A 14,647-nucleotide genomic window follows, 5' to 3' on the forward strand; every position below is an offset into this window, starting at 1 on the left:
TATAGGCCTTCACTGTAAGTTTCTTAAACCTTACCATGAGTCTAATTTATGCGTTGAAACAGGCATTCATATACCATCAAATTCAACACGATGAATATACAGCCCCTAGCCAGGGGTTAAGTGGGATTAGATTCAGTCATGAGGCAGAGTGCAAGAGATTCTGGATCCTCTGTCCATATTTACTGGTAAGTAAATGTGGACGAAGTCTAGAATTTCAGACTTTGTACTTCATTACTTTGTCTAATTACTGGTGCTCGGTTCTAGGGACCCTGTATCCATCATGTTGAATAAAATCCGTTGGCTTGGATATGTGAACATGCAGTGGCAATCAAAGTGCAAGAGCATGAGATACATTTCTTTGATTAACGACAACTTACAAACAAAAATGGTACACGACTTAGATGCTGATTAGATTTAATTGCTTAGAACATGCCTTGCGTCTCACCGGTCTTCACTTGTTTTTGTTCATTTGGCGGTTTATGTTGTTTAGGAAATCGGTTTTGAGTTCCCATTATGATGGGTGATTGGTACGAATATCTGTTACAATGCCTCCTTAGATTGTAGGTCAAGCTCGACTGAATCTGCACTGCAGACTAGCAGATCTTCACTTATAACGCGGAGATTAAATGTTGCATTACTATGTAATATTGGCGATGATTTACTGTAAATTTTTGTATTAAGCATGAAGACCACAGTCTTCAGTCAGTCCCCATATACGCTGCGGCGCGTCGCAGTATCATATGACTGCACATGTGCATTTGTATGTGAAGCAACTAACAGTATCGTAATCTTAAATTCCTGCTAGCCCCTGCCAGTATTGCCTGAACTCAATCAGCACCTTCCCATACATTATGAACCATTGCTGTCATAGCATCTGCAGATATATCATTACATCTGTTATCGGAGTTACGTGCTTATGAAAGATAACCTGTGTGTAGCTCAAGCCATGCGGAGGAAGACGGCGTAAAGCTGGCAGCAGTTATCCGCTGAAGGATGCTTCATTGTAGACCGTAGTTGTGGATGCTCCAATAACATCGGGTATTTATAGCGTTGCCTTGGATCCTTTGCGTAGAAGGACATGCGGCGATGCCTGGAACTGAAGACGAACCGATTCGAGGTCAAGCGGCAAGAATGTGCGGTATAATCATGCATGTGAAGATGCCACTGAGTCTGCGCACTGAAGCTTTAGCGCGGGGAAAGAGGAAAGGCGAGGCAGTTGTATCCTGGGAGGTACGGCGGCTCCATGGCTACAGAGCTGGTTGTGGAGTGACGTGGATCTGTACCCTGATTCCCTGACAGTATCCGTGGGTGGGTGAGATTGTGTTATCACCACACAGCCATATACCAGTCCTAAAGAAAAACGTTCATAGGTCATAAAATGGGTGTGACCGGTATTGTGGCTACTTTACTCTGCACTATTATATCAACAAGTGTGCTAATAGGTGCACAGGTAAGTGCTTACTTAGCTGTAGTTCTCTACTGATGGTAGCAGTTTTTAAAGATTACAGGTTTTCTTCATGTTTGTGGGTCAGATTCGTGGAAAGTATAGCATTTTGGAAGGAATGTTATCAGTGAGCTCTGCGTGGCAGTAAAACACCGTGTGAAGTAATATTTCCTGTCAGAATTGCATGACAGTATACTATTTTCCGAAGGAATATCGTACGTCACCACTTGTTACAGCACTTTGTGAAAGAATATTGTGCGATGCAAGTGCGTCACTTGTTATAACACTTAGTGAAGGAATATTGCTTGTCTGGACTGCATAACTTGTTATAGTACTTAGTGAAAGAGTATTGCCTGTTAGGACTGCGTAATCTTAAAGCACTTTCTGAAGGATTGTTAACTGTTAAGACTGGGTACCTTGTTAGAGCATAGTGAGATGGAATACTGCGTGTATTGTTTTAGCACTTTCTAAAGGACTAATGCACTTTAGGGCTCTCCAGTTTCTGCCTGCAGTTTCTCAAATCCTGTAACCTTTACACTTTGTGACGGTATAGGTATATTAATTGCAAAGACTGTATGTGTTATCGCCTAGACCTCGTGACTTATTACAGCTCTTTGTGCAGAAGTATTAAATGTCAGGACTGTGTGACTTTTTATAGCACTGTGTAAAAGAAAATTATCTAGAAGGGATGTGTGCCTTATTTTAGTACATTCTACAGGACTAATGTCTGTCCGGATAGTGCGTCAGATCATAAGAATCTTACCTACACTCCATTACATAATTGTACTTCCTGAATGAATATTATCAGTCAAGATAGCATCTTTATTATTAGCACACTTTCTAATGGACTAAAAAGACTTTTTGACTCACGCACTTTGTAAAAGAGTGTTACATATCAGGACTGCGTGACGTTTTATAACACTTTGTTGGGCAATATTACCTTTAAGACGACATGACGTCATGGCACTTTTTGAAGGTTTAATATTACCACACAAGACCGGGCGCCTTGTTATAATACTTTATCTGTCAGTATTGTCTGCCTTGGCGTCAAGAACTGTTACTTCAGTTATAATAGCACTTTGTGGAGATATGTTACATGTCAGCGCTGCATGATACAGTACATGTCGTTACTGTGAAGTCTTACATGCCATGCAGGACGGCGTGATATTTACCGCACTTTCTGAAGACTTTTACCTGTCAGTACTCCATACAGCATTTTCTGTGGAAGTTTATTGTTGTTGTGACTGCTTGTGACTTATCACAGGAATGTTCCCCCCGGCTCTGCGTGACAATATTATACTTCTGAAGGCTGGCGGCCCTGTAATTCCCAAAGGAATATTACCAGCCAAGGTTGCAGGCTTTGTTGTGACGCTGTCTAAAGGAATATTAATAGCCAAGGTTGCATGCTTTGTTGTGATACTTCCCAAAGGAATATTACCAGTCAAAGTTGCATGCGTTTTGTTGTGACGCTCTGAAAAAGAATACCTCTAGTTGCCTAACATACATGGTTCTGACAGTAACACAAGACAAGTATCAACATAACGAATTAACGTGTCCTTAAACCTAATGGCAAATTAAAGCAGTGACGTCCTTGTTACTGATGGACACTTCATCACAGCCATACTAAGGGGTGATCAAACAGACGACGCGTCAGTGCTATCATTTTGAAGAAAATTCACCTTGAGAAGTGATTTCGCATTATATGAAGTGTCCCTTTATTAAGCAACAGAAGGAATGTGTGATGTTTTAACAAGTAGTTCCCAATTTCTTCAGATTTTTTTTTATCGCAAAATAACACTGGCGCCGTTAATGCAACTGTAAAACAGGTGTTATTATATGCACGTAGAGCTTCAAGTGTGTAAACCCCAGTAATGCGTGTGTAAGCACTGATGGTAAATGTGAGCACACGTGTACTCTTCAGCTCTTCCCAAACAAATAGTTCATTTATAAAACTTAAAAAACTGGAGGATACGTTGTATTTGAGGCTGAACCTCCCACGGCAGGGTTATCTGTATGCATGCTGTAAAGCTCCCACTCGGCCGGTAACAGAAGCTGTAATTGTAGCGGCTCTTATCTCCCATACTAGCAGCACGTCTTCCCACAAATGCAAAACTCAACCTAATTCTATTTTTGTCCTCAGTATTGTGTTATCTGGTACCAGCGCAGAATATACGACACAGAAAAATAATCAGGAAGTCGTAAAGCTATAACACAGTGTAAAGGCATGTTAGTGGTATTGCCAAAAAGGGTAAATACATCCATATTATATATTAATAAACCAACAAAGCATCTAGATTTTAATTCGCCGTTTGAACAAGAGATAGTATAAGAGAAATATTCCAAGAAGACGACCTCTGTTTACAAGCCGAAGTCTTTACTATTCCTAATCCTTGTCCTTGAGGTCTTAAGCAGCAGCCTTACAAACCGCACAGTATTCCACTTCAGAAAGAGGGAGTCAGTGCTTAGAGTTTAACGTCGTGCTTAGCAATTTTTCAGTCATATGACGACGAAGGAATCCTTAGAGTGCATGTAATGTGCCTCCTTGTTGCAGGACGGATTTCCACCGCTCTTTTACCTAGTCCTACTTCACTGAGATGACTTACCGAAGGCAACTAGGGCGCCCCACAAGAGCCATTATACTGATACGGGTCAACCAGTTGTTGCACTATCCCCTTAATGCTGAACGCCATGCGAGGAAGCTTCAAGGTCTTAGGTGTGACCCGATCCAGGAATGACCCAGGATCTACCGCCTCCGAAGCCTCTCTAGAAAAAGAAACATCGTTTTAATCCACTATGATGTAGGGAAGAATGAACTTTAGTTACGAACATTGACATTCTCATACTGATGAATTGATACTTTATCGTTTATTTACGTTTAGACGATCACATGAAGATGATGATTAGGTATTGAATACATCAGGAGATGACCGGATGATGACGTACATAATGACTAAGTCATCAGATAATTCGTTGGAGTAATTCACCAATGTAAGTCGCTGTCCACAGAGACTTGGCATATAGTCAATACATGGACGACTACAAGTATAGAAGTAAAACTCTCAAGAATTCAAACCAATACATGCAGATGTAGATCAACAAGACGTTAGGTGTTAGGTGTTAGCATGACATATTCCTATTTGTTTTAGGAATAAATGTCTATAACAGACTTCGTTATACTGATATCAATGTTGACAACTTGTGAGCGTTTATTCTGTTTATTTATTTGTTTGATTGGTGTTTTATGCCGTTCTCAAGAAGTGAGCAGGTTTAATATTAATTGGGTATGTATAAACACTGCAAGATTCTTTGCAAACCCAATATTTCATTAACTGGGAGTATACGAACATCCCACAGAGCTCTACTGTTTCGATGTCAGTGCCCTATGGTGATCATCGCACATGTACTTCGATAAAACGGGCCTGTATAACTGTTAATAACTAGCATTGGTTCACAGGGGTATAACGTTTCACAAACCGCCAACAATCCGCTCTTCCAGCGTACAGCCTTAAGGCACCTAACGGAGTACATGACTCTGGGGCTGCTGCCAGATTTACATAACATTTGCCATGAGTATTTGTAACATCTGTAACGTGTTCGTAGAAAATAACCAGTGGAAGTCACGTGACAGGGACCCTGACTGTCGATCGTTCTTGCCCCTTCTTCTTCTTCCTTACAACCATCTATTCCTGGAGCTACCTTCGAGCATCTTACGACGGCCTATAAACAGCTACGTCAAACCTACGTGGGCCTACCCTAGATCATTGCTGAGTCGTCTTTAGCTGGACCAGCCGCCCAGTACAAATGTTTCCATTCTCTCTCAACCCCTATTTGATGTACTTATTGTCTATTTGATCCACAGGACGCCCGCAAATGCATGTAAGATAACAAATACCAAAATTGCACTCCCCACAACACAAGAAACAGAAAAAATTCACTTGATTATGTGTGCATGGTCAATTTCCGGACGGTAGTAAGCCTGTAGAGATAATGACCAGCGACTATAGAGGATGCAATAAACTTAACGTTTAACTACTTAGCCATGAAAGGCGCCTAACACTATATTTCACCACGAAACTTACCAAGGGACTTACTAGTGCTAATACTAAAATCGAATATCATCGCTTCTGACCAGCGACATTTGTTTATGTTTAACGTCAAACTTAAGGTGTTGTTTACTTAATAGGCGACGATAAATTTCTGGTTGAAGGAAACCGCACTTACTTACCTAAACCATTGCCCTTCACAAGACACATGGCAAACCTGCGGACCTAGAGCCGCAGACGACAAGTGGGACACCTGGAAAACCTCCTGACCTAGACCCGCAGACGACAAGCGAGACACCTAGAAAACCTTCTTGCCTAGAGCCACAGACGACAAGCGGGACACTTGGAAAACCTCCCGACCTAGAGCCGCAAACGACAAGCGAGACACCTGGAAAACCTCCTGACCTAGAGCCGCAGACGACAGGCAAAACACCTGAAAAAAACCCTGACCTAGCGTCGCAGATGACAATTGGGGCGCCTGGAAAATCTCCTGACCTAAAGCCGCAGACGACAAGCGAGACACCTGGAAAACCTCCTGTTCTAGATTCACAGACAAGCGGGACACCTGGAAAACCTCCTGACCTAGAGTCACAGACTACAAGCGGGACACCTGGAAAACCCCCTGACCTAGAGCCGCAGATTACAAGCTAGACACCTGAAAAACCCCCTGTTCTAGATTCACAGACAAGCGAGACACCTGGAAAACCTCCTGTTCTAGATTCACAGACAAGCGGGACACCTGGAAAACCTCCTGACCTAGAGCCGCAGACGACAAGCGAGACACCTGGAAAACCTCCTGACCTAGAGCCGCGGACGACAAGTGAAACACCTGGAAAACCTCTTGACTTAGAGCCGCAGACGACAAGGGAGAGCTGAATGGAACCTTACGGACGCAAAACAACGCCTGGGTTCATCAGACAGGGAGTGACCCTCCACGAATAAACACTTCCTCATTGTCTGACTACTGTTGTAAGCCTCTGCCGGGTCTTGTCATCAAAACTGTATCAGCCACCGACGACGACGAAAATTTTGTTGGTACTTTTTCTTTCACTGAGAGATGTAGTTTCCATTCAACTCACCTCTTTCAGTTGTAACTTTTTATATAGAAGTGATGTGGAGGCTGTATTAACCTTATTAGAAAAATAGCACAGCAGCATTTCCTTTGGAGGTAGACGTTCTCGCCAGTATATGTAATAAATGACTGATATTCTAAATTAATTCTTCAATTTCACTGCTTCTTAGTACGTATAGTTTCACCACATAAAGACGATGCCGTCTTCAATTTACTGCAGAAGTTGAAATTGGAAACATTTGGCCCGTGTTTCAATAGAACTACTCCCGCAGCTATCCGGTTACACGGTGACCACGGTAATGTGACGAAAATAATGTTGAAATACCCATTAATCAAACAAACCAACCAACAAATGTATTCAAGAATATTTTATCCTTTCGGTTGCCGGTAGCTGTACAGCAGCACAGAGAAAACCGGGCTTTACTGCAAGATCGAGAAAATCTACGGCAACTTGTCTGGCACCTAACCTACTGATCACACTCCACACACATTATGTCTCATCTCTACTATGCTGGAGCAGACTGATTAACTGTGCGAACCCTTGTAACTTTCTCCCAGCGATACCTCCAGACCAGACGTAAAACGTTCCAATTCTGGAAGAGACGAGTACCAGTAATATGTTGCGTAGTTCGGCGAGTGGGGAGCATAAAACAGGTAGCCCATAGGCCTATGAATCCAGGATCCTACACGCTAAAAATAAGTATTTCGTTTTAAAAACCCATTCCTATTACAGTTTGGAAATGTGTCTTGGTGTTTATTATTTTTATTGATAAAATTATGGTTAGTGACTAAATAGATGTGATTATTGTACTAAACATGTCAGATGTTTACAAACGGTCCACTACGCATGACTGTGTTTATACTAAATGTAAAGAGGCGATAAACAAAAACACGTCGTTACTATACAATAAATAGTTGATAACATAAAAAATGTTACATGCTCCAGGTAAAATCGAGACACTTATTTTCAGTATGATAATAACGTACCGTTTACCTGTATGAATGTGCATTGTCGGCTACATAAATATGCCAAAGCCAGTCCCAGTATTATTTCCTTTCATTTGTTTCTTTTTACAGAAGACTAAGAATAAAAAGCTCATCGTAACCACAATTTTGGTAAGTAGATGTGTCCACTTTTGTGATCCGGTAGTACCTATAGCAGCAGAAGTAGGTTTAGTAGTATAAGTTTTATTACTGTTCCAACATGTCATGAGAACTGAATATGTTGGCAACGTCTAGTAATGTTAAAAGACATTAACCACCCGGGAACACATGAGAATATTTTCCTGTTATACATCACGCTGGTAACCTTGATTTGTCTTCTTCACGTAGTATGACCCTTTCCTCAAGCTGGTCGATTCGAACGAAACCCTGCAGGGAAACGAACGCTATGAAGGATACATTGCCGATCTCATACTCAACGTGGCAGTACAAGTAGGGTTTGATTACGAGCTTCAACTTGTGCCTGACAACAAATTTGGCAGTTTGGAACCTAACGGTACCTGGACTGGCATGATGAAGGAGCTCATTAACGGGGTGCGTTAAACCGTTTATATTCATTTATATTTCTTTTCGTAACATAACCCTATAGTTAGCCTTTAACGATGGTAAGCACATAGGAACGGGGTAGTTTTCATTTTTTCGTTTGATCAGATTGTTGTGATACCTATGAATTGAACCTGCACTGTATATCAACTGATCATATTACATGGAAATTATGTAGCAAACTAGTATCTAAACAAAACGACCACCTATTTATAGTTATTTTTTTCAGAAAGCGGACATTGCTGCTGCTCCTTTCACTATGACTGCAGTTCGAGCAACATATGTAGATTTCACTGTGCCTTTCATGAGCACTGGTCCTGTTATTGTGATGCGAAAGCCAAGCACTCGCTACAGCTCGGCCATCTGGACACGTGTTTTGCGTCTGTTGTTTCCGTTCGGAGACATGGTCTGGTTGACCATTTTGGTTGCTTACATCGTCACCGGTTTCTTTCTTTACATCGTCTCCTACTGCAATCCCTATGAATGGCGCCATATGGCGCGCGATGGCATGGCGTCGATCAGGGAAGGTGAATCTTTCACCTGTATGAACACATACTGGTTCTTGCTAGGCACAATAATGTGGCAAGGTAAGTACAAAACTGATTGGTTTCACGACTTTATACACAATAAATCATTACACCCCGATTAGTTTAAAAACTTTTGTTTTGTTGAAGTATTAGGTCTAAATAATGTTTTTAGAAGTACTCATGATTCCCTTTTAACATATATTGCTAAATGTGAGAAATGGTGAAGAATCTTTTCATCATTTGTTTCTCACCTGGGTCACAAAACCCCCGCAACCATCTAAGGTGTGACAGTTGGCTAACGGTAATTTAACCAACTACGGTCAGCAGTCTTTTTGCAAAATGTGTTGAAAAACGAAAGTGGCATTGACTGGATGGCATCTGTTGTGTACCTTGACATTGACTGGATGACATCTGTTGTGTGTCTTGACATTCATTACATGACATCTGTTGTGTGTCTTGACATTGACTGGATGACATCTGTTGTGTGTCTTGACATTGCCTGGATGACATCTGTTGTGTGTCTTGACGTTGACTGGATGACATCTGTTGTGTGTCTTGACATTCATTAGATGACATCTGTTGTGTGTCTTGACATTCATTAGATGACATCTGCTGTGTGTCTTGACGTTGACTGGATGACATCTGTTATGTGTCTTGACATTGACTGGAAGGCATCTGTTGTGTGTCTTGACATTGACTGTAAGGCATCTGTTGTGTGTCTTGACATTGACTGAATGACATCTGTTGTGTGTCTTGACATTGGCTGGATGACATCTGTTGTGTGTCTTGGCATTGAGTGGGTGACATCTGTTGTGTGTCTTGGCATTCATTAGATGACATCTGTTGTGCGTCTTGACATTGACTGGATGACATCTGTTGTGTGTCTTGACGTTGACTGGATGGCATCTGTTGTGTGTCTTGACATTAACTGGAAGGCATCTGTTGTGTGTCTTGACATTGACTGAATGACATCTGTTGTGTGCCTTGACATTGGTTGGATGACATCTGTTGTGTGTCTTGGCATTGACTGGGTGACATCTGTTGTGTGTCTTGACATTGACTGGATGACATCTGTTGTGTGTCTTGACATTGACTGGATGACATCTGTCGTGTATCTTGACATTGACTGAATGACATCTGCTGTGTGCCTTGACATTGGTTGGATGACATCTGTTGTGTGTCTTGGCATTGACTGGGTGACATCTGCTGTGTGTCTTGACATTGACTGGATAACATCTGTTGTGTGTCTTGACATTGACTGGATGACATCTGTTGTGTGTCTTGACATTGACTGAATGACATCTGTTGTGTGTCTTGACATTGAATGCATGGCATCTGTTGTTTGTCCTGACATTCATTGGATGACATCTGTTGTGTGTCTTGACATTGACTGGAAGGCATCTGTTGTGTGTCTTGACGTTGACCGGAGGGCATCTGTTGTGTGTCTTGACATTGACTGGAAGGCATTTGTTGTGTGGCTTGACGTTGACTGTAAGACATCTGTTGTGTGTCTGGACATTGACTGAATGACATCTGTTGTGTGTCTTGACATTGACTGGATGACATCTGTTGTGTGTCTTGACATTGACTGGAAGGCATTTGTTGTGTGGCTTGACGTTGACTGTAAGACATCTGTTGTGTGTCTTGGCATTGACTGGATGACATCTGTTGTGTGTCTTGACATTGACTGGATGACATCTGTTGTGTGTCTTGACATTGACTGGATGACATCTGTTGTGTGTCTTGACATTGAATGCATGGCCTCTCCTTGGTGTGTATTTGGCGCAATGGTGTCATTTTACAAATGGGAAGTACGTAAGATAGGTGGCGGTAAATATCAGCAACACACTTCATTACCATCACTTGTCATCTTGAAACAATTTCTTAAACAGGATTTGTATGTATATAATATGTAACTTATAAACATACTTTTTGTGTGACACACATGTCATATGTGTGTGGCGATGATTCCTCGTCATCAACACATGCCTATATGAAGTTGCTTTTGTACAGGAATATAGTCCACAGGTAACCGATGTCTGTCTGTTACAATCTGTTTCCATCAGGATTTGTCCGTGCTCCCAGATCCCTTGGAGGTCGAATCATCACAGGGTTCTGGTGGGTGTTTGTCGTCTTCACTCTCATCACTTACACAGGAGCGTTGACCAACTTTCTCCGCGTGTTCAAAGAATCTGATATGTTCAAACCAGCCGTACATAGTTTCGAAGAATTAGCTGTGTCCAAGCTTCGAGTAGGAGCCATTGAATCTGGGTCAACCAAGATGTTCTTTCAACATAGCAGACTTCCAGTGTTTCAAAAAATTTACGAAAAACTGAGGTCTTCCAATGATGAAGTTTCATCGACGGCAGCTGGGTTAGAAAAGGTACGGAATGACAGAGATTATGTGTTTATCATGGAGTCGGTGAGTGCAGAGTATTTGGCAAGTCAACATTGTGACCTGCTGTACACAGAACATACCGCAGCACAGTTTATGATGAGTCTTGGGCTACCCCTGGGATCACCTTACCGCGATAGAATCAGCTTGGCCATGCTAGCTTTACGTGAATCCGGCAAATTACAGACTTTAAAGGAACGTTGGCTGGACGCAGGAAGGTGTGATTACACAGCCACGATTCCTCGTCATCCACAAATAACCTCCACGTCAGAATACTTCATCCAAGTTGACATTGCCACATTTTCAGGCGTGTTAATTCTACTGGCCATTGGGATTGTCTTAGGCTGCCTCGTTACAGCAATTGAGATCTGTCTCTTCAAGGTAGCCGAAAAAGTGGTAAGGAAATCCGCTCATAGATACTTTAGTATGACGCATTCTTGTAAAGAAAATGACAAAATAAAAAGGAAACGGTCATCACCAGACACTCCGCTTAAAACCATATCTAAGAGTAGGCCTACATATACATTCACCCACTTCCATTACAACTTCCTTAAATAGAAGAAATGCTTATTCCTTTGATTGATATTTAACTCCGTACTCAAGACGTTTTCACTTATAGTTATGACGGTGATCATTATTATAGGTGGAGGAAACAAGAATACCTGGAGTAAGCGAAAGCCCTTCGCCACGAATGACCTGACAAAATATCCAGACATAAATCCGCAGGCTAACTCGGAGATGAGGAGCTGATTGGCTGAGGTTAGAACAATCCTTACGCAAGCCAGTAACTTGCATAATACAATTTATAAGTAGTTTGTCAATACGTAAGTGAAAGTACATCCCTGCAAACGCCGACGCCCATTAATATAAATACAATCCATTATGAGAATTTAAATTTCAATGCGTTTGATTCTGTTCAACCAAAGTCAGTAAGTAAGCTTATACGGATAAAGGTTTCCGTGGTGAGCATGTTGATGAGTTGTTGTGCTGTCGATGTTATTGTTATCCTGGCTTTACACTTAATCTTTGACGAAAATTTGCAAAAGATTTTACTCAGCCAGTTCTAGCGACACAAGGTGTTATTCATTTATTTCGAGAGAAATCGATAATAGTCAAATTGTTGACATAAGCTTCAGATAATGCTGAATAAAGTTGAATTGCGAAAGGCGATGGGAGTCCAAATATTTTGACTGAGCAAGACGGAAATGTCCTTGACCGTATGACATGACCAAAGGACCCAGATAGTCAGAAGAATCTAGATACCCGCTACATGTATCTTACTATACACTTTTTAATTCACAGACGCTTTTTAAACTATTACTGAACACTTTGATGTAACGAATAATGGAGATTAAAGATTTGGAGCTGATTAAAACCCGGAAGATGTGGAACAGTAAACCGGGTCTTCGCTTAGAGCACAACACAACAACACAACACAACTTGGCACAACAGCTGGATGCCTACACGTTCACCATTTAACCACAACAGTAGAAGTTTTTAATTATTGCTTAATTCATGTTGGGCGATCTCTTACATTTACACAGTGAGTTTTTTGGTGATTTGTGGATATCATATAAATTGTTAACATTGTCCTTTCAGGTAGAGGAAGAGGAGTTGATTGATACATCACCTGCACAGGTTAAGAAGGAATCTGATGTGTGATCTTACAATCATCAAAGAACGGTAACTCTTCCTACCCGAGTCAGTAGGCATGCCCTCATCGCTGGAGGAAAACACAACTATTGAAAACCAAGCTGCTAAAATCTGTTAATTGTCTGAAATGCGGTGGATACTTCTGTATAGCGCTTTTGTATGGGCCTTGTGATGATAGACAAAAACATGTTAGAAAGACGGGCGTCGAAGAACGCGCATAGACGAATTTCACTTGGTGCTAGTTTGCAAACGTAACTAAATTTGAAATGCAGATAGTGTTGATTGTAAATTGCCAGTGTGAACTGATTGAGAGCCTAATTAAGCTGATTTTGGACTTTGAGTTGCAAAATGCCGAAGATTTTCAAGTCACAAAGATCATGCCGAATTGGGTTCGTCATACAGAGCCAAGGCGGGTTTCTAAACCGAGCATTTTTTGTCTCTGTTTTTTTTTTCTTCTTACCTGTAGATCGCATAAATTCCGTAAAAGGAACATGTTGATGAAAGAAAAAACGACACAGGTAAACAACTTGTCTCTTCCGATACATTTATCACATACATTTACCCCTACCCCAACGCCCATGGCTTTTCGAATATATATATATATATATATATATATATATATATATATATATATATATATATATATATATATATATATATATATATATATATATATATATATATATATATTCCAAAAAGCAGTAACAAGAACATATCTCGAGGCACGAGACCAGTGCTACTGTTTTTGGAAACATTATTTTGGCGTTCCAGGCCAAAACTATTTTTTTTCCATATGTGTAATTTTATTCACTTTAAGTGACGTCAAAATGTTTTTAAGTGAATAAAGGAAAATAATTTACCAAGACTACAATTTTTAATAAAGATTATTTTTATATGGATTTGCGTAACAATTCTTCTTGCTACACGTATAAGTGAACAATTTTTCGGTATAGTGTTTTTTTTTTATTTACTATTTTTTTTTATTTGATTCTGTATAGTGTTAAGCAACTATCAATCAATCAATCAAGCAATCAGTCAATCGATGTGTGTGGATAAGGTGCAATTTGTCCTTCTGACTCGTCGAATAAAATTAGTTCAAATAATCTATTTTATACAATTTGTATCATTCAATTAAAACGTCTCCATTTTGTTGAATTCTGCTATTTGGTACGACCAATGGCACCGTGGAAAAGCGGCTATACACAGGATTGTCTGTGTATAAAGTTGAGGTCATGAACAAACGTAAACAACCAATTTTATGTACAATATGACTTGTGTATTACTTATATGTTTCTTTGACGTTTTCATTAGACTGATTTAGATTGTCAGTGTCTCTGATGAAGATTTTTCGCTTCTCCCATGAGCCACTTCCACGTGAACAACTGGACATCTAATGTAACATATTAACATTTTGGCATTTTCAAAAACAATTTGTTGGCTGCAAGTGAGCATAACTCTTGTCCGTGTGTGTGTGTTCATGCTTCCTTTGCAATATTTCACACTTTTTAATAGTTTCTTGAATTAATAGTGTACTATACTTTCGTGAACTGTACATGCAGTTAATAAAAGAGTAGAATCTTCCTGTTTTGCCCATTTGTGCTCATTTGTTATCCTGATCCCGGTATCCTGATTTGATTCAATAATGAGTGCGTAAGTGCTTACGGTTTAACGTCCTACTTAACAATTTTTCAGTCATATGACGACGAAGGAATCCTTAGAGTGCATGTAATGTGCCTCCTTGTTGCAGGACGGATTTCCCACCGCTCTTTTATCTAGTGCTGCTTCACTGAGACGCCTTACCGAAGGCAAGTAAGCCGCCCCGCCCGAGCCATTATACTGATACGGGTCAACCAGTCGTTGCACTATCCCATTCATGATGAACGCCAAGCGAGGAAGTTACAATTTCCTCTTTTAAAGTCCGAGGATTGACCCTGGATCTACCACTCCCGAAACGGACGCTCTACCAAC

General features: G+C 40.7%; 2 protein-coding genes across 2 annotated transcripts; both read left to right on the forward strand.

Moving 5' to 3' along the window:
* Positions 1–1,086: 1,086 nt before the first annotated feature.
* LOC135466185 (calcium-binding protein P-like) lies at positions 1,087–6,138 on the forward strand. The gene is made up of 2 exons (XM_064743565.1): positions 1,087–1,230; positions 5,692–6,138. Exons 1-2 carry the CDS (start codon positions 1,087–1,089, stop codon positions 6,136–6,138), a joined length of 591 nt encoding a protein of 196 aa, XP_064599635.1.
* Positions 6,139–7,406: 1,268 nt separating this feature from the next.
* On the forward strand, positions 7,407–13,243 carry LOC135466187 (glutamate receptor ionotropic, kainate 3-like). The gene is made up of 6 exons (XM_064743570.1): positions 7,407–7,427; positions 7,637–7,675; positions 7,892–8,095; positions 8,334–8,691; positions 10,698–11,422; positions 12,626–13,243. Exons 1-6 carry the CDS (start codon positions 7,407–7,409, stop codon positions 12,686–12,688), a joined length of 1,410 nt encoding a protein of 469 aa, XP_064599640.1. The 3' UTR covers positions 12,689–13,243.
* The last annotated feature ends 1,404 nt before the right edge of the window (positions 13,244–14,647 follow it).

The sequence above is a fragment of the Liolophura sinensis genome, chromosome 6 (assembly GCF_032854445.1).
Source record: "Liolophura sinensis isolate JHLJ2023 chromosome 6, CUHK_Ljap_v2, whole genome shotgun sequence".
NCBI lineage: Eukaryota > Metazoa > Mollusca > Polyplacophora > Chitonida > Chitonidae > Liolophura > Liolophura sinensis.

What these genes read in the sequence shown, in the direction of transcription:
- LOC135466185 (XM_064743565.1), top strand. Translation starts at nt 1,087, where the DNA reads ATGCCTGGAACTGAAGACGAACCGATTCGAGGTCAAGCGGCAAGAATG. An exon ending in AGGCAGTTGTATCCTGGGAG is followed by an intron (nt 1,231 to 5,691) that starts GTACGGCGGCTC and finishes GCCCTTCACAAG; the next exon opens with ACACATGGCAAACCTGCGGA.
- LOC135466187 (XM_064743570.1), top strand. Translation starts at nt 7,407, where the DNA reads ATGACTGTGTTTATACTAAAT. An exon ending in TCATCGTAACCACAATTTTG is followed by an intron (nt 7,676 to 7,891) that starts GTAAGTAGATGT and finishes TTCTTCACGTAG; the next exon opens with TATGACCCTTTCCTCAAGCT. An exon ending in TCAAGGTAGCCGAAAAAGTG is followed by an intron (nt 11,423 to 12,625) that starts GTAAGGAAATCC and finishes TTGTCCTTTCAG; the next exon opens with GTAGAGGAAGAGGAGTTGAT.